The following is a 25825-nucleotide window of genomic DNA, read 5'->3' on the forward strand; positions in this document are numbered from 1 at the left end:
ATTAGCTTCTGGCCTTGGACTTCATCTACCATTGTCCTCCATATGGTATGTGCCTGGTCTTTGTACTCCTGGCCTAATTTTAATTGGTGGCTGGGGCTGTGCAATATTCTGTCTTAAACAGCACCTTGTGCAGCAAGAGGCGGTGTGGGTCAGTAGACAGAATACTATGCTGAGAGTCATGAGACCTGATTTCTATTCCTAGCTCTGTTATATGACCTTGGGCAAATCACTTTTCCTCTTTGTACCTCAGTTTCCTTTTCTGCAAAACGGAGATAAAGACACTTACCTTCCTTTGTAGAGCACTTGGAGAGGTCTGGCTGAAAAGGGCAACACGTGGGCTAAGAATTAATAACCAGGCACCAGCTTTGTATAATTCCATCGCTCACATTGATTTATTGTATTTCAAAACACTGACAAAAACACATCACATCTTGATTTGTTTGTTTGTTAATCCTCTGTATACTCAGGACACAAAGTTCCAGAATAGCTGCACCAGCGACGACGAGAATATTTTCGTCATGAAAACACACAAAAAAGGTGCCAATCCCCAAAAAACAAAACCAGAAATTAAACAAGTGCAAAATGAATGAAAGTGCAAAAAAGCTTCGTTGTCATAAACACGTGCCTTCCAAAACACAAGCCCCTTTCCCCGCAACCAAACAACAGCAAACCCCACTCCTCAAAATAAAGGGGCAGGGGGCTGAGCAGAGCTGGGCTGCAGGCTTCTACTAGTACCCTTTCCTTGGCATCAAGGGATAAACCATCAGCCCAAGAAATTATGACGACAGGAAGAAGAAAAGCCAGCCAAGTAATGACTTCCAAAGGCTCCCTCCTCCTCTTTCTGATTTCAACCATTGCACTCAAGTCTGAAGGTTCTCCTTGAGTTCTCCTAGCTACCTAACCTCCTGGACAATTTGGATTTATTTTCTTTTTAAAAAGTGCTTGAAGTCGGTGCAGAAATCGCTTGGATCTCATAGTTCTGGAAAGAAGCAAGAGATAGGACACCCCATTCTTCCCCCCATGAGTTCCTAGCTAGTATGTTTCCCATCCTCCCCTCCCCCCACAAAGTTTCTGACTAGCAAGATGCTGCCCCATTACACTGAAAGCTGCTCTGCTCAACCCCCTGATCTGCAGAACACTACCCAACCCATCATCAAGAGACTCTGCCACTTTTGGGAACAGACCTGAATTGGACATGGGACCATGTTGCCTTACAGGGGCCTGAACCAAACCCCACTGAGGGCCATGGCCCTGTTTGCTCCAACTGGCTCTGCCTTAGACTGTCCATGTGGTGATAGGCCCACTGCTATCTTCAGACTAGCCAAGGGAAGAGCGATGGGCTGTCTAGCTGACAGGTTGTCATTAATGAACCGGGCATCAGACTTTCTATCTGCCATGGGAACCTGGGAAAGGGATCTGATGCTTCCTTCTCCATCCCCTCACATGGGAGGGGAGGGGAGGGTAAGAATAAATGGAGGAAAAGGGATGGGGAGGAAATGGGGGAAGAGACTGAGTGTTCTGAAAATCCTATAGTCAGCCTGCTGACTTGGAAAGTTCCTCATGACATTGGGCAGACACTTTCTGGACAGGACCAGAATACCTCTCACCCCACCCCCCGGCCCATGTTCTACCAGGCTGCTCCAGAAGCAAGAGTTGCTCCCAGACACTTTGTATCTGGTAAAAGTCGTACAAATCCTAGAAGTGTGGGGACTGTGCTCTTCTCCCATCCCATGGGCCTGGCTGCTGGGCTGGCACGGGTATTATGGGAATTAGAACCAGAGCAGGAGCCAGCCCCACCACCTGGCTGAGCTCACACATAACGCTGGCAGCCTTCCCAGGGCAGCAGTGTGTCACAATCACAGTCAACGTAGCTGTTGTCAGCACGCGATGGCAACCGTCACTGGGGGCTGTAACGTGAGAGGGGAATTTGCTGCCGTCACAGAGCGAAGGACTGGCTGATGGTCCTGCCTGGCCCCAGCAGATAATTCTGTGCCACCTCTGCCCCACCAGGTCCCAGTCCCACCAACTTCCCTATGCTTCCCTCAGGATGGGCAGGCATAGTCAGAGGCTGCAACTCAGAAGTTCATTTGAGACATTTTTAGCTGCTCTAGCCTCCCCCAAAAGGAGTGCTGAGAAGACTCCTGGGCCAAACTCAACCCCGGTGAAACTCTATTGATTCTGAGAGTGCCACCAGTGAGAAATTTGGTCTGTTGGGAGATTAAGGATTGAGACCCTCAGTGGGGGCTTTAGCTTTTCCTATGCAAGGGCCTCAAGGCTCCCTCAGCTGGTGGGGCTTCTAACTAGTTTAAAACAGGGAGGAGATCTTGGCACGAATGCACCGCAGAGACCGACGGTGATTTTGACGAGGCATTCAGAACAGAGGATAAAGCTCCTCCTTCTCAGCCTTCCCATCAGGGTCAGGAAGAAAGCTGGGCAGGGAACATTTTTCCCATCCAGTTTTTAAGATTTAAAAAAAATTTCTGGTTCACACTGGGACAAAACTGAGAGCTTTCAGAGCTTCTAAAAATAAAAAAAGGAAAAAGAGCCCCACTCCCAGAATACACCATAGCCCCATGGCAAGGGAACTCAGCTGGGCTATGGGAGATCCAGGGTCAAGTCCATGTGTATCGTAGCCATGGAGGTTATGAGGAATTCTGGGATTTCTCTGGTTTTGATCAGGAATTATATCCTGGACCTGAGGAATCTTCCCACCAAAAGTTTAATCAGAACCAAAAGTTTCAATTTTGATGAATCAATGTTTTCTGACAAAAAAAAAACTATCTAGACAGATAATTCCCAACCAGTTCCAATCAGGGAAGGGCTGTCCTCCTGCTCCCACACTCAAGTGCTGCCACATCTCAAGAACCACAACCCTTCAGGGAAGAAAGCATGCCATAGAAAACAGAGTTGGACAAACAGTAGAGGAAATAGCATCAATAGATTTTCTCGCTCTCTCATATACACGCACTGCTTTGGGTTTTTGTTTTTTTTAAGAAAATAACAACATTACAAGCTTTAACAGTACATAGCCCTTGGCCGTCTACAAAATTTGTATTTCTCTCACCCAGACCAATTCAGAAGCTTCATACCTCAAATAGTCAACCCAAGAGGGGAATGGACTTATGGTTGAGACAGCAGCTAAGCAAGTGTGATATAAGAACGCTGTCATTAACACAAACACACACACACAGACACACATTCTATCTCATTTCATATTTCCAGTGAGGATTATTTTTCTGGAGAGCTCTGACCCAAGAGAATTCCCCCAAGAGACCATTCCTACAGGTGGGCATACCACTCGAGTCCAGTCCGGTCTGTGTCCAAGGTTATACTGCAAGGAGGTGAGAAAGCCGTTCAGGTCAATCTCCTAGAAACTGTATGCAAGGGTTGGATAGGCACAGTTTGGCCGTGGAGCTCTTTAGGTGGCTACAGACTAAAAGTCTCACCAGTAATCAGGAAGTTATTTTCACAGGAGCCCAGAAATCCATCTGAAAGTCTGTAAGGTGTCAGGTAGCCAGAGAACAGCTCACTCAGTGTCTCAGTAATAGAACAGGAGATTTAATCCCATTGGCCGTTGAGATTCTATGGAGACAATCCTGGGCGGACATTTATAGCTCCCGTTCCCTTCAAAATGGGCCCGCTTATTGGAACAGTCTCCACAGGAACCAACCACTTGATCTTTTGTTGTAGCTTCAAATGCAGAGCACAACTCAGGCATCTGACACTCCACTCCAGTGCCGAACCCAGAGTGCCCCACCAGCATCCGGCCAGCATAGTACTTAGTACATATAGTACATAGTAGTACATATAGTACTTAGCAGTTGAGTTGCAGCTGATGAGAACAGGAGACTTCTTCCTTTCTTTCTCTGCAGTAGATGCTTCCTATAGACACTGACTGAGCCTTGTGCAGGGATATAATGGGCTAACCAGGAGACTTGCTTGCATTCAGGATAAAGTTTGGAAATATTTCAGGGAGGTTGACATGGAGAGTCCCAAAGCTGAAGCCATATTTGTATCCCGAGGCTGCTCCTCATATTCCTCTTCTCCCAACCAACAACAAACCAGGAGAAGAGCTCCTCTTTGGACATGGAGGCCGGTTTGGCACCATTTGCTGAGGATCAGGCTGCATCTATGGAAAGATTGGGTCCAGAGCCCACAACTCCTCTCCTCCCATTTTGCTCCTCCCCACAGACGAACATATGGCAGCATTTGAACAGATGGAAGAAAATGAAAGGGAAGGAAAGAGAACTTGCAAAACAAACCCAAACGCTTACCAAAAAACCCCATAAATTGTGTAAAATCTCTCATGAATAGCAAGCAGCAAATATTGGAATGGCAGGTCAAATGTGACCCCCAAAAGTCAATAATAAAAAAGAGTCAAATGTTGCATTTCCATGGGAAGCCTAGAATGAATTTGACCCATATGTACATGAAAGTGGACTTCATATGCCATGTTGCTATGAGACATGTTGCTGGTGCATATGGTAGAAGCTCTCATCCCTGTCTTCAATGACTGTGGGGAGGGGAAGAAAGCAAAGGAAAAGGTCGATTCCTTTAACGAATTGCAGACCTTGGGAATGCAAGTATTTCTAACCTGACAGAGCGCAGATTGGGGACTGCGGTCCCTCTGCCCAGCCTACACCTCTTCTGATTGGTCCTTCAGGAAGCTTTTACGTGGCTGGAGTAAAGGCAATTGGTCGCAAGCCATCACACACGCTGCACTGACCTTTTCTTAGACAATCCCAAGAGACTGTCTAGTTAATAACCAGCAGGTGATTGTCATTTGAAAAAGCAGTTTCCAAGTCTTGTCCCAGAGGGATGTGTGTCAAGTAGCTAAGGACAAAAATTTGGCCCATCTTGACTTTCTTACAGTTTGATGGCAAAGGGCTGCTGAGATCTGAAAATAGGAACCCCACCACTGAGACAGAAAGGAAAAGGCCACTCTGCCTCTGCAAAGGATGTCTGTGCTGCAGAGCAGCCACCTATCCAGCAGAGGAGGCACAACTTAATTGACTAACCTTATTCCCAGAGCTGTGCTGACATGGCTGGTATATTTATACTTAGACTGTAAGATCTTTGGGGCAGGGACTGCTGTGTTCTGTGTCTGTACAGCACCTAGCACAGTGAGGTCCTGGTCCATGACTTGGGCTCCTAGCTGCTACTGCAGCACAAATAATAAATAGTAATAAAACACTGACCCCCCTCGCCCTCCCCCAGCAGCAAAGAGATCTGCAGCATAAATAGCACTATGAGCTCATTCCCCATGAGAAACAGAAGGAAATGGAAGAAAATTCAAGTTGGCCTCATGGCGAAGGTGAACCAGGGCAAAGCAAAGTTACTGCCCAGCTTCAAAGTGAGAGTCACAAAAACTGAAGAGAAAACAAATGGAATGTTATCAAAAGCTACTTGAGAATGTCCCTTCAAAAGAGCGTTAAATACCCACCCCAATGCAGTGAAATATGCTGGGAAAATCCTCTTCAATTGCTAAGAAAAGGGAAAATGAGTCATCCCTCTAAACGAGCTTGTGTGCACTCACGTACGTGAGAGAAGGGTGTGTGGAGGCAGTTTATTTCTTATGAGATCACCAAAATTTCTGATCTTGGTTTCTTGAGCAGCAACACTATCCCTCAAGCCCCACACCTTCTCCTCTGTACCTCATCAGCCCTGAAACACACACACACACACACACACACACACACACACACACACACACACACACACACACACGTCATCCTATGGAACAGGATCAGTCAGAAGCGCTTGAAGGGTAGGGGATCATCCCGTGTCAAATCCGTGTTCTGTCTCATCAGTGGGAGAGAGCACTAGTCAGCGGTACCCAGACTAGAGCTCCCCTACCAAGCCAGAAGAGAAGTGTAACAGGGCAGGGGAAGAGAAAGACAGAGAGAGATGGGTTTGGTGCAAGGACAGAGAAGGTGACTCAGAGAGAGATGGAGCGTGCAGGATTTTACAGCTGCTACAGTGGAGAAGGTCTCCGCTCCAGTGAGCCAGCCAGACAGCTTAGCAGCTGCAGTGCTGAGGGCAGTCCCGGGCTGTGGGGTGTGGTCACTTTAAGGTGTCGTCAGCGTTTTTGAACATGAGGATGGCGTTGTAGATCTTGAGTGCTGGGCCCAGTTTGACGCTCATGATCTTGACGATGTCGGCCTGAGTCAGCAGAAGGAATGCCTCCCCATCAATCATCTGCAGGAGAGAGGGGAGTGGGTCCGGTGTGTGCACCATGCTCACGGGAAATCTGGGCTCCAGAGCTGCTCATCTCCACCCCCTCCCCTCAGGGCCATGTGTTCAAACAAGCATGCCCTTCAAAGTGGGGGTGGAGATGCACAGTTGCGGATGGGTGAGCATGGCCAGCAAGGTGGCTCTTGGTATGGACTAGCTAGGGATCCTACAAACACGGAACATATGATCCTGCCTCCTTCTCAGTGAAAAGCCTAGCCTCCTTCCCAGCCCCATCACACTAGGAGGCTGGTAAGTGGCAATGGAAAATGGTGCCACAGCAGGTAAAAATGCAGGCCATCTACTGGACAGGCTGGGATGCCTCTAGCAACCAACGCACCCTGAGTCAGCTGGCCCTGGCAGCTCTGAACGAATGTCCGAGTGATTCTCTCTGCCAACGAGTCCAGGTCAGATGTGCTCTGTGTGGGGGTCAAAATCTTTGCAACCACTGGAGCTGCAAACACAGCCTGCTCTGGGACTCCAGCTAGGCACATAATCCCCAGTAACAGAGATTCCACAACAGGAACTGAGGGGAGCGGGGGACCTGGGACTAACCAGACCCATGGGCCTTTTGGGAGAAGGCTGCAGCACTGCCTGCAGTGCAGCTCTGCTTCTGCTCCCCCACTGACTGCTTGGAGCTCTCCTACCCCAAGCCCCCCGCTCACAGGGGACGGGCTTGCCCCATACATGGAGTGTCACTGTATCTATTAACTATATCTGGATGGATCCATGAGGTCTGAGGTCACTATCAGTGGGTTCTTCTCTCATTGCTGCCGATGCTATCCCAAACAAATGCTCTCAAGGACTTGCTTTAGAAGCAACAGGGCAGAGTCCCAGAGGCTGGTGGCAGGAAACCATGTAGGCAGCCTGTTCTCCCATCCTCCTCCAACTGCAAATGGGCTTCCTTTGCTCCCCCCACCCACACACTGAACCCCATTCCCCCTACCTCATCCTTGAAGAGTTTGGCTTGGTCCTCGCAACCTGTTAGCGTCTGAACAAAGCTAAAGACCTTTGGAAGAGACAAGGAGGGAAACACAAAATCAGGGAATTAGCCTGCCTGAAATCCCACTGCCAGAGCTGCCTTTTCAGGATCTAAGAGGACAAGCCACAGAGCTGGGAGTCTCTGGAATTCTGCATGCCCTGCTCCAGCCAAGATCAGCTGCTTTCTGTATAAGCTGTGGGTTGAACGGGATGCAAAGCGCCTTTTATTCTACCATACTTGAGTGCAGATACCTGCTGTCCACAGAAAGGCGACACAGGTCATCAGGTACCTCACAAATATACTCACCAAACAATGGGCCCTGGAGCATTTGGGGCTGAGGCCTTAGATCTCTGACAACAGAGTGCAGTGCGAGGCAGCGTGGCGGGAGTGTCCGAGAGTGGCTGGGTGGGGGAGTACGGCAGTGTTTGTCAGCAGCAGCAGGCATTAATAAGGAGCTCAGATAGAACTGTGGGTAAGGAGGGGTTGGGATTGACTTGTCCCTTTCTCTGTTGATTTGAGGTTTACATTTCAACTAAGTTGTCACTTACCAAAAAAAAAAAAAAACCCAAAAAACAGATTTATTGGAAAATGTGTAATAAAATAAATAAGTAAATAGCTGATTGCTGGCCATGCCCTTGCACAGCCTCAAGCGATGGCTTCCAGCCAAGCTGGAAACTGCTAATCACATGAGAAAAGCGGTACCCTTCAATCAGACCCGTGGCTGGGATGAGTGGGGGCACCAAGACCAGGTCTGTGAGATGAGTGGTTCACGGCGAGCAGAGAGCTGGGAGGAATCGGAGAGGCTGTGGAATCTGTGCAGCTCCCGCTGGCAACCCTTGCTGATTGCCCCCGGGCGAAAGGACACCCTCGCTGTTTCCTAACCCTGACATGAACCACAGCGTGTGAACATGCCAGGGAGGGCACGTGCACACAATGAGCCACGTGCACTGGGGGATTTGCATACGTGCCTTTAGAAATCTGACCCTTTATTTCTTTCATCCCGTTCTACATTTTTCTCTGCTTTACCAGCCATCTCTGAAACCCCCTCACCTCATCAATGGTCCATTTGGCCACAGTAGCTGCTGTGATGCCAGCCACTCCTGGCAGGAGTTTGCAGTGTTGCTCCCAGCAGAGGGACAGGGAGCGGTCAGGGTGAGCAGATAAGGCCGACATGAAGAGGGACTGGTGCATATTGTCCGAGGAAATAGCTGGCAAAGAAATTCAAAATGTTACTCAAGGCGGAGGGCCAAGGAAATCCAGTCTCATCCTAAAGGCCCTGCAACGCCTGAAAGAAGAGCTGAGGAGGCATGGGGGCTGAAGGCAGAAGCTGGAGGGGTTTCAGGTATCAGATAAAAACAGTTTGTGCTGTGCTAACTATTGCTAAACAGACGGCATTCTTCTCCAATACAGTGGAACCTCAATTGTGTCAGAATAAAGGGATATGATCAAGATTTCTATATGATGGTGTCTTCTTCTATTAGAGAGACAAAGTGGGTGAGGTAATATCTTATATTGAACCAACTTCTGTTGGTGACAAACAATTTTCGAGTTTACACAGAACTCTTCTTCAGGGCTCAAAAATGTCTCTCTTTCACCAGCAGAAGTTGGTTCAATAAAAGATATTACCTCACCCACTTTGTCTCTCTAATATCCTGAGATCAGTATGGCTACAGTAACACTGCAAATCTCTTTATCATGACATGACTGATGTTATGCTGTATCAGAGAAAAAAAAATGTCTATTAGCAATAGTTAATGCAGAACAAACTGCACTTATTTAACTTGATGGTCTCTCTTTATTACAATAGGTTCCTATATTTTATATGTAAGAACAATTATATATATATCTCCTTACTTGGGTTACCATTAGTTAAACTGAGAAGAATTTAAAGATCTGAACTTTCTGTTTATAGATGGTGGTCACTTTCTGCTTCTTCTGCCCTAGCCCCTGGCTGCTGTGTTGCAGGTTCCCAGTGCTATGAGGTGGGGGTGTGTTTACATTCAAAAAGCCTGATTTCATGACTTTTTTTGTTGTTAATTATGAAAACACTTCTGTTCAACGGTCCGTTTTGCAAACACCCACCCGTCAACTTTCATTTCAAATCAAAGCTGAATTTCAGGCCGAACTCTGTCCCTTTAATTTTTTACCAAGGTTGGTCTCTTCCTTCACTAAATGAGTTTAGTAAGGACTTTCCTGAGTTCATGATCAGTGATCTCATTTGTTTCACTCATTCAGAATTCTGGAGGAGGGCTCTAGGCATGGCCACTATCAGATCAGCTCTTGCTGTAAAAGCTGCTATTGTCCCCTAGTGGCCACTCAGCAGCTCATTCTGCTCACAGTGCTAATTCACAAAGGGATGGATGGCATGGAATTAGCTTTCAGGTTGTGGCATGAAAGATTAAAAACCATTCCAATACATTTGGTTATATTGGTCACATGCTGAAGTATCAGCAAACCCTCTGGTGGTAAGAGGGGGGATTGCAGGGCAGAAAGAGGGAAAGAAAAAAGCTGGACTGGGATATATTCAAAGATGCCCGTAAGCATTCATGCCAGCCAGCTACAGTGAAGGGGCACCGCTACGGGGGGGGGCGGTGCAGCTTACAATCAGTATACATGCAGCAGGGGACAGACCCTGCCCCAGCATAGCAGCAACAGAGAGGAGTCTGTTCTGCTGTGAGATGAGGCATAGCTTGTGGGTCGTGGAGCTCAGCTCTCCAGTAGCTCCCCACCTAGTCGCAGGGCTTTGAGACCAGGGAAGAAACAGGGGCAGGGCTGGTGGATCTGCCAGTGCAGATTCCTTTGGTGTTCTGTGCTCAGGACCAGAGTGGCCTGGGAGAGGCAGCTCCTCTCCCCTGCAGAGAAGTCAAGCACTAAGTCTTAGCTTGGCGCTGTCTCTAGCATGGCTTTCCCAGAAAGCACACACTGCACAAAGGGACATCTCCTCGGGCAGTACACAGCCCAGAATATGAATACTTGATGCTTCCTTTAGATCCATAAGCGTTAATAACACTCTGCCTTTTATCTAATGGTCTCCAGTTCTGGGGGCTGGGGGGGGGTTATTAAGAAGCCCAATGACAATGTGTAAGACTGCGAGTCTGTCACGGAGGTCGCGGAAGTCACGGATTCCATGACTTTCCGTGACCTCTGTGATTTCCACAGCTGCAGCGGCCAGTGCGGTTGACTCCAGGGCCACCCGAGCAGCAGTCCCAGGGTGGCCCCGGAGGCAATCAGCAGCACCCGTAGGAGCAGGTAAGATTTAGTCAGGGGTATTTTTAGTAGAAGTCATGGACAGGTCAGGGGCCATGAATTTTTGTTTATTATCCTTGACCACTACATGACTTTTACTAAAAATGCCCCTGATTAAATCTGAGCCTTAATGTGGACCTCAACATTCAAGCTGGGCATTATGTGATGGATAAAAGACAGGCTGAGGACAGGGGTTTTATAGTCAGACCTTAATATTAACAACTTTAAATGGAAAGATGAAGGAGGGAGAGAAATTACACAGGCTGGTACTTTAGGGCTGGGAGAGTCACTTCCCATCCCAAACGTCCCTAGGGTCAAGCTGGCAGTTGTGCAAGTTTGGCTGGAGGAGTTCACAGCTCAGCCTGCGTATGTCTCACGTGTTTCAGTAAAGCTGGGTCCAGCTTGAGGCCCTGATACCACAAAGCCCTTAAGCATGTGCACTGCAAACGTGTGCTTAAATCCCGCCAGCGTTGGCTCTCGCGGGCGGTGCATGAGGAAGTTATGGTACCTTTAATTTCTGAGGTCAGACAAGAGAGTCACAAGGGTCTCTTCTGTCCTTAAAGCCTGTGCATCTCTGAAGCACATGCTTACGACGTTTGCTGAGTCAAGGCCTTCATGGGCCCCACTATGGGGAGCCCAGCCTCTGTACAAAATCAAGTCACATTACAGGGGCCAGATCCTCCATTGGTAGACATCAGGATAGCCCCACTGAAGTCATGGGCAGCTATGTCCATTTACACCACCTGAGGACCTGGCCCCACATCTTGATCTTCACTTTGGTCTCTATTTCCAATCTCAGGGCAGTTCAGCCAAGGCAGACCAGCCGTTCCAAAGCCATACCCACAGGTTCAGCACAGGATCCTTCCCAGTCTCTCTCCTGCTGATCTGGAGTGAACATACTGCCTGGGCAACAAGCGCCTGGGGATTGGTCCTGCTTTGAGCAGGGAGTTGGACTAGATGACCTTCTAAGGTCCCTTCCAATCCTAATATTCCATGATTTTTTCCATGACAGCTCTGCAGAGCAGGGCTTTCTGCATCTACAGAACAGGGATAGTAGGAGTCGCACCAGTGGCAGCACATCCAGACTGCTTTGCCAACGTGCCTCGCTCAGCCCTGCCACCCGGGCTCTAGCCATGAGGATGGCTCATTCTTTGGCCTCTTTGCTGAGATTAAGCAAACTGTGCTGGATTTTATGTGGATGGTGGTGATGCAACCTGCCCACCAGGAAATAGACCAATGCTCGCAAACTCATTGCACAGAGGCCACCAAAGAGCCTTCTGCGTTGGGGCTTGCTGCTGACCTGGGCCAGGTCCAATCTGGTGATATTGGGGTCAAAATCTTTCTATCCCCTTCCCAAGCCCTTGGGCCACCCTGACCCTCTTCTCTCCATGAAAAGACAGCAGCATGGGGAAAAGGTGCTTACTTTGGAAGTCTTCCTGCTGGATCTTCCGATACTTTGGAGGTCGCCCTCTAGAGAGATGAGAGAGGATTTATTTGCAAGCTGTCTGCTTTACCATTTCAGAGGTGCTGTAGGAACCAGCGTGTTCATTAACTGCACCGCTTGTTGGCTCAGCGAGGATTGTACCATCAAATGAATGACACAGGTAACAATCCTTTAACAGGGATTGAGCCAAGGACCTCTAAGGCTACGTCTACGCTTGTGATTATAACGGTTATATGTGCCTTGTTGTGCCATAACCCCCTTATTGTCCACATCTGAAGAAGGTTCCTGAAGCACAGTGTAGTACGGGAAATCTAACATGCATGGGGAGTCTGGGTACATACATGAGAGTGCTGTGGCATGGCCCCAGACCTGTTCTACAGCCCATTGTGGACATGGACAAAGGGTGTGTACCACGTTCACCAGCCCCATTCCCACCATGCATTGATACCTTTGCTGCTTCACCCTTACCCAAATCTAAAGTTCCCTAACCTCCCCGTTGCCAGCGGTAGTAGCAACCTGCGCTGAGCTCTTAAGATCCGGTCTCACAATAACTGTATTAAGCAGCACCAGCCATCATGGCTTATGCTCCAAGAGATGCTGTATGGTCTGAAGAGCACACGTGGACGCTGATCAACGTGTGGTCAGAGGACACCGCCCTCCACAACTTCACCCGGATCGGCAAGAACACACACCTCTACCGGGAGGTTTCATGGAGGAAGCATTCACCAGAGTCCATCCCAGTTCCAGGAACACATGAAGCCCCTCAGGCTCCTGTACTGAAGGGTGAAGGACTCCAGCAATTGCTCTGGGAGAGACCCCAGCACATGACTCTGCTACGATGAGCTGGACCAGGTGTTATCTGGGTCTGTGAGTAGTGATCCTGCAGTGAATCATGACCCCTCCTCAGCCCTGCTGGTCTCATCAGACAACAGGACGCTGATGAGGGGCAAGGCAACAAGGCAGCAGGGACTGTGGGGGAAGTCCCGGAGACCTAGAGGAACAGGTGTGTGTGATTTTGCACCTTGACACCTGAGCAGCCTGTGGGGGACCCCGAGCCATGGCAGGAACCAGAATCTGAGGCTGGTAAGTTACAATAAATCCCCACACTCCCTGGAAATATCCCCTCTTGCTCCAGAAACATAAATCTGAAGGCAGATCTCCCCCCCTACCATCTGCCCCACTGCACCCCAATATGGTCCCCGAACGAGGCACAGCTGCAAATCAATGATTTTACAGAAATTCCACAAACCATTGTAATGCATGTGGGGGGAGCTATAATAGGATTATTAACAAGCAGTCACTGTGCCCCGTGTCTATGCATTTCTCAGCCAGCATTCTGAACAGCGATAGTCCCTGGGCCACGTGGACTGAGGGGGAAGGGAGGGAGGGAACAGAACAGTTTTATGACATTTATGGTTGCTTTAAGACCCCCAAAACACCCTTCCCTCCCTCTTTCCTTCTCTTTGCAAATGGGTGCCATGCAGAAAGGAGTGCGGTGGTTGATGGCTTCGGTGGTGGCCCGCCTAGGTCCAGGAAGGGAAAAGGAACCACTACCCCTGTATTGACTGCAAATATTTATTACTGTTCCCAGTCTCTGCTGCTGGTCTCTCCCCATGCAAAGTCTCTCTGAAGTAGCCAGAAGCAGCATAGGTGGGTGAAGCGTCTGCTCTGGTGGTTCCACAAACTCAGCGCCCTGTCCCTTAGCAGTGGAGAGGCGATTGGCGTGCAGTGTTAATCCAAAAGTTTAGGGAAGAATATACACTTGGGACTGTTTCTCTGCACCTTTCAATGGTGTTTGCTGGACACAGGGGCCGGACTTGCCAGCAAAGTGAGAAGGTTGGGGGTTGGATGGATGTTTTCTGTGGTACTCTATTCCTCTTCCATGGGAGATCAATCTGTAAGCTAAGAATACAGTCAGTCAATTGCCTCCCAGACCTTTAGCATAATTCAAAAAAAATTCTAGTGTAGCAGAAATTCAAGGTGGTTCCTCAGATTTAATGGCAGGACAAATGTTCTTGGTCCACCTTCATAGCTCACCAGATGCCTACATTCAGCAATATGTAGAGGAGTGACCATTAACAGAAGCATCTCTTGTTCACAGATGGCCAGGTCTCCTCCACTGGACTGGAAAGCCATTTCTCTCTTTTCCATTCCAGTGTCTTGAATGCTGCTAAGTTCTCCAGATGATGGCCAGCCATTAAAGAAGAAATAGGCAACTAGGAACGTAACCCCTGAAAGGAACTGAACCCCACCCCAATCGGCCCCTTGCTGCACTGTCAATTTGATAAACAGTACTGCAGGTATCTTACTGTTTCTGTCCTCGGCTCCTTCCTCGTGGGCTGCAAATGCTGTCTGATGGAAGGGGGCTGTGAGAGTCGTGTTCCTGGGATTCTGACAAGTATCAATATTGTGGCCTTCGGCAGCAGAGTTTCAGGATGTGGGGGAATTCTGGAGGCTCCTTCAAAAGAATAAGTTAAATGGGACACTAGCCTTGTCTTCGATGTCCCAGGATTCCATAGGGAACCCATTCTGGCAGGAAGATAGGAGCAGCAGAGGCAAGGAGAGAAGGACCCTGGAGGACCTGTTTTATTGGCACTGACAGAACAACACAACAGGGTTCAAGGGCAATGAGCTAAGCTGTGAAATAACTGCAGCTGTCCAAAGCACCAGAATGAAAACCAAAAGAGAAGTTAACAGCCATAAAAGGTGTTTTAGTTAATGATTGAATAGACAATACAAAAGGAAATGAACAGTGAAGATACATGACACTAAACAGAGCTTTTACCACCCTCCAACAAATCGTCACCACTGGCAGCCATGTGTGTATTTGTGCATAGCACTGGATAAGCACTGTGAAAAAGGAATGTGTAAAGCCCCTCCCAAAACCCATGCAGAACTGTTTTCAAATTACTTTAACAATGCTTAATTACTCCCCATAAAACACCGGGACATAGAACAAAACATTGCTCAATGATTACATTCTGCAGCACAAAACCACAGCCAGAGGTGTTAACCTTGAGGGCCCTCACCCAATTTTCTGCTTTCAGTTAGTCCCTCTCAGCTGCAGGGGATCCCAATCCACTAAGGTATGTCACAATACCGGTAATGTGGCATTGCTCTACTGAGCTTTTCCAGGAGCGCCACAGCATCACAAAAGTGCCCTTCAATCCATTCCCAAGTAACCTTCTGGCTCCCTTTTGATCCATAATGTACGAGTAAACAGCATCACGAATTTCCCTTGCCTGCCAGGAACTAGGAGCAGTGTGCGCACAGGTGGGGGCCTGCAGCCTTTTCAGGCTTTGTAAGCCAGATCTGTCCTGTGCCCATTTGTTCTGGAAGTATTCACCTTTGGCCTCACGTTATGCTAGGCACAGCACTCCACCATAATGCAAACTGTGTTGGCTTCACTGGCATCCAAACAGGTTTGCAGGCATCGCCAACGAGCTTTCAGCTGTCCAAGGGTGCACTCCACCATCATTCTACAGCTACTCAGTCTATAGTTGAATTCCCTTTTTCTTGAATTGGCAACGTTGAGTTACAGCTTCCTGAACCACATTAGAAGCAGGTAGGTGAGGAATGTGGGGAAAGAACCACATTGTTTCAGGGGAATAGAGTCCCTTCTCCTCGCTGTGGTACAATTCTGATCTCCGGAGCACCCTTGTGTCGTGAACCTTTCCTCCCATGAGTCCAACGTTGGGCTTCCACTAAGCCTTGGAGAACTGTGAATAGTAACCTTTATGGTTCATGTATTCACTGACCCTTTTTGGTGGCCAAAGGACTGGGATGTGTTCCATTAATGGCTCTTGCACATTTCAGAAACCTCCTCCTCTGAAATCCCACTATAATTTCAGGGACTTTGGTTATGGCAACTGCCTGTGTGTAGATTACAGTATTGCTATCTTGGCAAACTTGTAAAATCACCACTCTGACAGTAGACTTCCCAACTCCAGACTGTTTTGCAACTGAACAATAGCTGGCAGGTGTCGTCAGCTTACAAAAGGGCAATAGCCACCTGCTTCTGTACTGGTATGATTTTCCGAAAATGAGAGATCTGGCAGTGGAAGGTGGGTGCGAGCTGCTTATACAACTCCATGAAGCTCTGCTTCTTCATTCAGAAGTTCTGCAGCCACTGGTCATCATTGCAGGTTTCCAAAACGATGTGGTCCCACCACACTGTGCTGGTTCTTTGGGACCAGAAACAGCGGCCCACTCGTGGGCATACCATTGCTATCCTGCCATTCAACTGTTCTATGGGACCAAGTGGATTTTCCTTCGTCCTCTCAGTCATCTATCTATCTATCTATCTATCTATCTGCTGACTTCAATTTTTCTGGACTTATTCTGTCCAATAGCCAGTACTGGACTACATGAACTTTTGTCAGCAGGAGCAGAACAATATCTTCATGGACTTGCTTCATTTCTTCAATGCAGTTAGGCAGAAGGGAGAGATAACAGGAGCTGCTGATGCCAAATGTGTGAAAGCAGCATACAGTACCAGCAAGGTGGTTTCCCAGAATGTCTCCTCTGATGCATCCTTGCAATAGTAGTGCTATCATCGCATACTGAAAAAGTGTGGATGCCAGTATATGCTTGTGCACAGAATACACTCGTGCTCAGCACACCATATATGGTCACTCGGTGCGGGTACATGTGCTAGCGGTACCTGGACTATTATCCAGGGAGGCATGCAAATATAGACATAACCTAATTCCAAATCACAGACTTAGACTTCTACCCCCTGAGCTAAAAGGATTAACTCCATTAGTCAGGAGCAGCATTACAATTGCTCCCGCAAGCCCCGCCTGAGGTCAGGACCCCACAGAGTCTGTACAAATGCTCTGCAGGAGGAAGTCCCTGCCCAAAAGAGTTGCCAGTCAAAGCAGGTGAAACAGATAAAGAGCAGGAGGAGAAACTGAAGCACATAGAGGTGCCCAAAGTCACCAGCAGAGCCAGGAACAGAACCCCTCTCTCAGCCCAGTGCCTTGTCCAGTGGGCTGTGCTGCCTCTCATAGGAGCAACATAAGAACGGACACATTGGGTCAGAACAAAGGTCCATCTAGCCCAGTATCCTGTCTTCCGACAGTGACCAATGCCAGGTGCCCCAGAGAGAATGAACAGAACAGGTCATCATCAAGTAATCCATTCCCTGTTGCCCATTCCCAGCTTCTGGCAAACAGATGCTACCATCCCTGCCCATCTTGGCTAATAGCCATTGATGGACCTATCCTCCATGAATTCATCTAGGTTTTTTTTAACCGTTAAAGTCTTGGCCTTCACAACATCCTCTGACAAGGAGTTCCACAAGTTAACTGTGCGTTGTGTGAAGAAATATTTCCTTTTGTTTGTTTTAAAACAAACTGCTGCCTATTAATTTCATTGGGTGACCCCTAGTTCGTGTGTTATGAGAAGGAGTAAACAACACTTCCTTATTTACTTTCTCCATGCCAGTCATGATTTTATAGACCTCTAGCATATCCCCCCTTAGTCATCTCTTTTCCAAGCTGAAAAGTCCCAGTCTTATTAATCTCTTCTCATACCGCAGCCGTTCCATACCCCTAATCATTTTTGTTGCTCTTTTCTGAATCTTTTCCAATTAAAATACATCTTTTTTGAGATGGGGTGACCACATCTGCATTGAATTTTCAAGATGTGGGGTACCATGGATTTATATAGTGCCAATATAATATTTTCTGTCATATTATTTATCCCTTTTTTAATGATGCCCAACATTATGTTCACTTTTTTGACTGCCATTGCACATTGAGTGGATATTTTCAGAGAACTATCCACAATAATCCCAAGATCTCTTTATTGATGGGGTCTAAAGTGGCTGTTACCACTCATTTTATATGTATAGTTGGGATTATGTTTTCCAATGTGCATTACTTTGCATTTATCAACTCTGAATTTCATCTGACATTTTATTGCTCAGTCACCCAGTTTTGAGAGATCCTTTTGTAGCTCTTCGCAGTCTGCCTGGGATTTAACTATCTTGAGTAGTTTTGTATCATTTGCAAATTTTGCCACCTCACTATTTACCCCTTTTCCTAGATCATTTATGAATATGTTGAATAACACTGGGCCAAATGCAGATTGCTGAGGGACACTACTATTTACCTCTCTCCATTCTGTCAACTGACCATTTATTCCAACCCTTTATTTCCTATCTTTTAACCAGTTACCAATCCATGAGAGCACCTTCCCTCTTATCCCATGACTGCTTACTTTGCTTCAAAACTTTGGTGAGGGACCTTGTCAAGGCTTCCTGAAAATCTAAGTACACTATATCCACTGGATCCCCCTTGTCGTCCACATGCTTGTTGACCACTTCAAAGAATTCTAATAGATTGGTGAGGCATGATTTCCTTTTACAACAAACATGCTGACTATTCCCCAACAAATTATGTTCATCTATGTGTCTGACAATTTTGTTTTTTATTGCAGTTTCAACCAGTTTGCCTGGTACTGAAGTCAAGCTTACTGGCCTGTAATTGTCAGGGTCACCTCTGGAGCCCTTTTTAAAAATTGGCATCACATTATCTATCCTCCAGACATTTGATACAGAAGCTGATTTAAATGATAGGTTACAAACAACAGTTAATAGTTCTGAAATTTCACATCTGAGTTCCTTCAGAACTCTTGGGTGAATACCATCTGGTCCTGGTGACTTATTACTCGTTAGTTCATTCATTTGTTCCAAAACCTGCTCTAATGACACCTCAATCTGGGACAGTTCCTCAGATCTGTCACCTAAAAAGAATGGCTCAGGTTTGGGAATCTCCCTCACATTCTCAACCGTGAAGACCGATGCAAAGAATTCATTAGTCTCTCTGCAATGGCTTTATCATCCTTGAGTGCTTTTTTAGCATTTCGATCGTCCAGTGGCCCCAATGGTTGTTTGGCAGGCTTCCTGCTTCTGATGTACTGAAAAAACTTCTTGCTATTACTTTTTGAGTCTTTGGCTAGCTGTTCTTCAAATTCTTTTTTGGCCTTCCTAATTATATTTTTACATTTCATTTGCCAGAGTTTATGCTCCTTTCTATTAACTTTCACTTTTTAAAGGACGCCTTTTTTCCTCTCACTGCTTCTTTTACTTTGTTGTTTCGCTACGGTGGCTCTTTTTTGGTTATCTTACTATGTTTTTTAATTTGGGATATACATTTAAGTTGAGTCTCTATTATGGTGTCTTTAAAAAATTTCCATGCAGCTGGCAGGGATTTTACTTTTGGTGCTGTACCTTTTAATTTCTGTTTAACTAACCTCCTCGTTTTTGTGTAGTTCCCCTTTCTGAAATTAAATGCTACAGTTTTGGGTCACTGTGGGTGTTTTTCCCGCCACAAGGATGTTAAATTTAATTATATTATGGTCACTATTACCAAGCGGTCCAGGTCTATTCATCTCTTAGACTTGATCCTGTGCTCCACTTAGGACTAAATCAAGAATTGCCTCTCCTCTTGTGGGTTCCAGGACAAGCTGCTCCAAGAAGCAGTCATTTAAGGTGTCAAGAAACTTTATCTCTGCATCCCATCCTGAGGTGACAAGCACCCAGTTAATATGGGGATAGTAGTAATGGGGGATTTCAACTGAGTTTTTTATTTTAATAGCCTCTCTAAACTCCCTGAGCATTTCACAGTCACTATTACCATCCTTGGTAATATATTCCTACTGCTATATTCTTATTATTCGAGCATGGAATTATTATCCATAGAGATTCTATGGTACAGTTTGGTTCAGGCAGGTGGCCATTCGCTGTTGGCCAGCCACAGAGCAGGACAAAGCTCCACTAACCCAGGGCATCACACAGACGCTCCTCTGTGCGAGGCTGTCTGCTCCGCTAAGCCAAGCTTCTTTCCCGCGCTCTCCCTACCTCCCGTGATGTCGGGATTTCTTTCGCTGAGAGAAGCCGATCAGGTTCCTCTTGCGGGCCGAGGCCTCAGTGTCTGAGAGATCGGCCTTCAGCCTCCCCTGGTTCTTCTCTGCCAAGGGGCACCCTGAGATGCAGTAGTGAGCCGTGAATCTCCCCGTCACATGTCCGGAGCCGTCACAGCCTGGTGTTGGGCACTTCCTGGAGAACAGAGGGGAAGCGGAGAGTTACACTAGGAAGAGACACTTTAAATGGGTACCAGCCCTGGAGAAAGATGGGCAGGAGCCCTGCTACTGCTCATGCTGCTCATTGCCCTATCTCTGCCCCACCAAACAGCCTCAGCCCTGGGCACTCAGAGTGCTTGACGGATAGGAAGGACAAAGTTCCCTGCACAAATCCCACAGGATTCCAGTCACATGGGCATGCTGTTTAACTGATAGGTCCCCTGTAGCATCACGCTTCTCATGGGAATAGCCTGGCACTGTGTGGCACTTGCTGAGCAGGTCACAGGCACCAGGGGTCATATTATCTCTACTCCTTCCCACTACCCAGACAACTCCTTAGGCCCAAAGCCAGGGGAGTGAGGAGGGGCGAGGTCTCAGGGGACGGCTAATGGGCTGGGGCTAGAGAAATCCTCAGGGGCTGGAAAATCTGAGGCCATGTCTACATCTAAAATTTTGCAGCGCTGGTTGTTACAGCTGTATTAGTACAGCTGTATAGGGCCAGCGCTGCAGAGTGGCCACACTTACAGCAACCAGCGCTGCAAGTGGTGTTAGATGTGGCCACACTGCAGCGCTGTTGGGCGGCTTCAAGGGAGGTTCCGGGACCGAGAGAGCAAACCGGGAAAGGAAACCAGCTTCGCCGCGGTTTGCTCTCTCGGTCCCGGAGCCAGCCAGCAAACCGCGGGGAAGGAGACCTGCTTGCTCGGGGTTCCGGGACCGAGAGAGCAAACCGGGAACGCCGCGGTTTGCTCTCTCGGTCCCGGAGCCAGCCAGCAAGCCGCGGGGAAGGAGACCTGCTTGCTCGGGGTTCCGGGACCGAGAGAGCAAACCGGGAACGCCGCGGTTTGCTCTCTCGGTCCCGGAGCCAGCCAGCAAGCCGCGGGGAAGGAGACCTGCTTGCTCGGGGTTCCGGGACCGAGAGAGCAAACCGGGAACGCCGCGGTTTGCTCTCTCGGTCCCGGAGCCAGCCAGCAAACCGTGGGGAAGGAGACCTGCTTGCTCGGGGTTCCGGGACCGACAGAGCAAACCGCGGCGTTCCCGGTTTGCTCTCTCGGTCCCGGAACCCCGAGCAAGCAGGTCTCCTTCCCCGCGGCTTGCTGGCTGGCTCCGGGACCGAGAGAGCAAACCGCGGCGTTCCCGGTTTGCTCTCTCGGTCCCGGAACCCCGAGCAAGCAGGTCTCCTTCCCCGCGGTTTGCTGGCTGGCTCCGGGACCGAGAGAGCAAACCGGGAAAGGAAACCAGCTTGATTACCAGAGGCTTCCTCCTTCCACGGAGGTCAAGAAAAGCGCTGGTGAGTGTCTACATTGCATTACCAGCGCTGGATCACCAGCGCTGGATCCTCTACACCCGAGACAAAACGGGAGTACGGCCAGCGCTGCAAACAGGGAGTTGCAGCGCTGGTGATGCCCTGCAGATGTGGACACTCTCAAAGTTGCAGCGCTGTAACTCCCTCACCAGCGCTGCAACTTTCTGATGTAGACAAGCCCTGAGTTTCTCATGACTTGTAGCTTTGCAGCATACATCTCCCACTGCTCCGGTTCATGCTGCAGTGCAGGGGCCCGGCTCCTACCATTCCTGATTCAACGGGATCCTCTTAGAAGTCCCAGAGGAATGGGCCAGAAAAGCATCTGAAAGGACACGGGGAAGCTTATTGCTACATCTCCTTAAACCTACAGTGCTTTATATCACTCACTGATTTCAGCTTCTAAACAGAGGGCTAAGCTCCCCCAGTAATGCCCTGCCTCATCAGCCATGCCACAGATACTGTATGGTTGCCTGGCAGGGTGCAGGACCATGAGAGCACCACTGAGGGGATTCCTGGTGCACATGGGGCTTTTCCAGCCCCACCAGGCTTCTCTGCTGTGCGTCAGCTTCCAGCAGCAGAGGGGGCAGGTCCAGAGCAGGGATTACACACCTGGGGGGCGTTAATTTAGCATATGCTACCCCTGCACCCTGCAGCTATGGGGTCTCCCTGCTCTCACTTCTCCAGGCCCGGGGGGAGGAGAGAAGGGGTTGCCTTGGGCTGGGGGAGCACTGAGAGGGATGGAGGGGAGGGCTGCCAGCTGGGTGGAAGGAGTCTGAGGGGTCAGGTTAATCTGTGGGCTGGGGTGTGTCAGCCCAGGGGACCCATAGCCAGGTGGGGGCTTCTGAGCTGTGAGAGTCTCCATAAGGCAAAAGTTAAGCAGCTGCACAGGAGAGCCCCCATTTGCTGCCCCCACTGCCGGCCCGGCGGGGCTGCAGCCACCTGCAGCAGCAGAACAGGAGGCCTGGACTAACCCCTGGGCTGCCTGTGGGGAGCTCACCTGTGGTGAAAGCTGTACTTGGAGCCTTTGGTATGAGGGATGCTCTTGCAGCCCAAGGTCGGGCAGCCCCCGTGGGCAGAAGCAGCTGGTTCCTTTGGCCCTAAAGCAAATGAGAGATGTGGTCATGGGTTCGGAGCCACAATGACCCGCCTGCTACCTCAGGCTAGCAACGAAGCTGCTGGGTGCCGGCACTTCCCAACACAGGTGCATGGTGAACACGCTGATTTTAAAAGACTGCTGGCTCTGCAAGTTGGAGCACTCCTCTGGAACTCCAGCCAGGGCTTTCCCTGCTCCTGGCACCAGCCTGCAGCTGAGACAGCTCTCAGCGCTGCAGAAGATCCCAGGCCTCACAGCCCCCAGCGGTGCTAGCTGTGTAGTGCTGACAGTACTGAACCCCTGTTTGGGCCCAGTTCTTTGCTCCCTCCTCTCCTGGAACTCACACTGAGCTCAGGGAGCTGTGCCAAGGGTCTGCCCCAGAGCCAACTGACAGGTTGCAGGCAGGCGGGGAGAAGATTTGCTGACTGTGAAGGTGCCATTTCAGCAGAGTCACTTTGCAAACCATCCCACAGCCTAAAGCTGGGAATCGCCACATTTCTGGGACTGCCCCAGAAAAGGAAAGCAGAAATGATTCCATGGAAGGACCACCACAGTTTGTTACTGCTACTGGCAGTAAGAACAAACACCTGCTGGGATCAGCACAGGGACCACTACACACCAAGGGCTGGATCCTGCTTCCATTGGAGTGAATGGTCCAAATTCTGCACTCACTGACACTGGTATAAAGCTGGAGTAAGTCCATTGACTTCAATGGCACCACTGCAGATTCGGTTCATTGACAAAATGCCCACTGCCGTAACAGGGCAGTGTGGGGCTAGGAGATTTGCCGTGTGGAGTGCTGGTGCCAGATGCCACTGAGAGAGGTGCACAGTGGGTGCAGCTGGAGTCTCTTCGGATACTAGCACCGCTCTGTTGGCGTTGCACTGGGGAGTGAGTATTCCTGCACTGCCCCTGGTGTCAGTATGCTCACTGGCCCGGGGGGCAGTGACAGCACAGGGTTGCTATAGGTTCTAGCACTTACTGGCCAGGCGATGTCAGAGCAAACGCTCCCAGCATGAGGCCTCGGGCACAGCGCCGGCAAGATGGGCCTGCAGTGACAGCACTGGCATCGGCACCGGTACTTACTGAGAGGAGGCTGCAGCGGGTGTCCAGTTTTCAAGCACCATCCCACGGGGTGGATATCCGGATGATCCACATCGATCCAGAAATCGTAGACATGACTCCAGCCATCAAAATGGACCTGAGGAGACGAGGTGACAGGTCACTACTTAACCATCATAGTCCTTCTCTAATGAGCATTAAACCCACATGGGCTTCTTGGCATTAAACAGAGGCATTGGAGGTCTGTGCTCCGGGCCCCAGCTCCTGGAGTCACATGAGAATATCAGAATCTCAGCTTTCATTTCTAGCCTCATGGATGATGAAAATGTGACCCAGTGTAACAGAGGCACACCAGCGTCTGCAGACAGCCTGAAACAATCACTCCAAGAGATGTGAACTGCCCCCATTCATCCTAAACTTGCTGCCACACCAAGGAGGGATGGGAGCAGGGTCACAGAGGTCCTCATGTGGCGGTGCCTTAATTTGGGTCTGCTCCTAGGAAGAGAAAAGCCTCAGATTCCCTACAGGGGTGTGCAAGCGGGCAGGCTGGCTGGCGCATGCACACACACGTATTTTGCATTCAAATCTTTCCATCAGTCACTATAAGATGGGGGTGGGCAGGAGGAGCAAGCTACAGGGGCAGTTAAGCAGAAAGCAGGAAACCTACCTTTATCCGGTAATCCTCCACGTCTTCCACACTGGCCACGCGGATGAGGGAGGGAGTCCGCTTGTCCACTGCCTCCAGTTTCATGTTCACCAGAAAGCTGTGGGGCGGCCGCTGGAGCAGAGAATGCAGAGAGTCAGAGGGCAGCCCATAAGCTCCTATTGCCTTCACTATCACTCTCTGTATACCTTCCCCAGCCCCTCCCTCTTTGTGGGCTGGGTCTGCCACATCCAGCATGGAGCTCTGAATGCCCCCAGCTTCTCTCCAACACACTTGCCGTCAAAGGCTATGTCTACACTTAAAAAAACTACAGTGTCACAGCTACAACTATGCTTACTACACAGTGTAGACAGAAGGTGTCTCCATTGCTGTGGGTATTCCACCTCCCTGAGAGGCAGTAGCTGGGTCAATGGGGGTTAGGACGGCTTAACTACGTCACTCAGGAGTGTGCATTTTTCACATCCCAGAGAGATGTAGCTTTTCAGTGTAAGCCAGCCCACAACCACAGACCTTCTGGCTTTAGAGGCCTCGGAACTTAACAAGGTGACTCGAGAGGACAATGGCAATTTCCTGTAATATCTCTGGGAAATTGTACTGTATTGTGTATCTGTAACAGAGGGCCATTGGTGGTTCATTATTCTGCAGCAGCAACTCTCATCAGGCCTGATATGCTTACTACACCTAAAACACTGTTGTCAAAACCTGTATCAAAACTAACAAGTGGGGGAGAAGACACCATAGTGTCTACACCCCAGCAGGAGAGAGAAAGGTATCTGGGTTTGCTTTTCAAAGAATACATTACAAAGGTATACTGGACTATAAAAAGTAGCAGAGAAAACCCCATAACTATCCTTCATCAGAGGAGTCAAAGACACCAAGTGCTTTGAGCTCCATATGTGACTAAAGAACAGACCAGCCATGCTGGAAGAATGACTGTGGCGATAAAAACTTCTTTGAACAAAAGACTCTAGTTCAGGGATGGGCAAAATTTTTGGCCCAACGGCCACATCTGGGTATGGAAATTGTATGGCGGGCCATGAATGCTCATGAAATTGGGGGTTGGGGTGAGGACTCCGGCTGGTGGCACAGGCTCTGGGGTGGGGCCAGAAATAAGGAGTTCAGAGTATGGGAGGCGGTCTGGGCTGGAGCAGGGGGTTGGTGTGTGTGTATGGTGGGATGAGGGCTCCAGCTGTGGGTGCGGGCTCTAGGATGGGGCTGGGGATGAGGGGTTTGGGGCGCAGGAAGGTGCTCTGGGCTGGGACCGAGGGGTTCGGAGGGTGGGAGGAATCAGGGTTGGGGCAGGGGATTGGGATGCAAGAAGGGGCAGGAGTGCAGGCTCTGGGTGGTGCTTACCTCAAGCAGTTCCCAGAAGCAGCATGTCCCCTCTCGGGCTCCTATGTGGAGGCGCAGTCAGGCGGCTCTACATGCTGCCTTGTCTGCAGGCACTTCATGGGGGGGGACACAGCGTGCGAAGGCCCCTGGCTGTCCCTCCATGTAGGAGCCAGAGGGGTGACATGCTGCTGCTTCCAGGAATTGCACAGAGTGAGGCAAGCCCCTGACCCTGCTCCCCAGCGGGAGCTTGAGGGCCAGATTAAAACATCTGGAGGGCTGGATGAGGCCCCCCGGATCATAGTTTGCCCATCCCTGCTCTAGTTGGTTAAGCCAAGATTTAATCTTAGAGGTGTGTTTTTACTTTTGTTTGTTTGTAATCC

General features: G+C 49.3%; 1 protein-coding gene across 3 annotated transcripts in view; it reads right to left on the bottom strand.

The window, feature by feature from the left end:
* Positions 1–5187: 5187 nt before the first annotated feature.
* L3MBTL1 (L3MBTL histone methyl-lysine binding protein 1) overlaps positions 5188–25825 on the bottom strand; it is a 56135-nt gene continuing 35497 nt past the window's right edge. For all 3 annotated transcript variants that reach the window (XM_030533774.1, XM_030533775.1, XM_030533773.1), the window contains exons 15-22: positions 24117–24227; positions 23474–23588; positions 22292–22391; positions 19771–19968; positions 11883–11929; positions 8264–8421; positions 7178–7240; positions 5188–6198 (exon numbers count right to left, since the gene is read on the bottom strand). In XM_030533774.1, the coding sequence (XP_030389634.1) occupies positions 6064–6198; positions 7178–7240; positions 8264–8421; positions 11883–11929; positions 19771–19968; positions 22292–22391; positions 23474–23588; positions 24117–24227 (927 nt within the window). In that variant the 3' untranslated portion in view covers positions 5188–6063. The remainder of the gene's footprint in view (positions 6199–7177; positions 7241–8263; positions 8422–11882; positions 11930–19770; positions 19969–22291; positions 22392–23473; positions 23589–24116; positions 24228–25825) is intronic.

The sequence above is a fragment of the Gopherus evgoodei genome, chromosome 14, assembly GCF_007399415.2.
Source record: "Gopherus evgoodei ecotype Sinaloan lineage chromosome 14, rGopEvg1_v1.p, whole genome shotgun sequence".
Classification (NCBI taxonomy): Eukaryota; Metazoa; Chordata; order Testudines; family Testudinidae; genus Gopherus; species Gopherus evgoodei.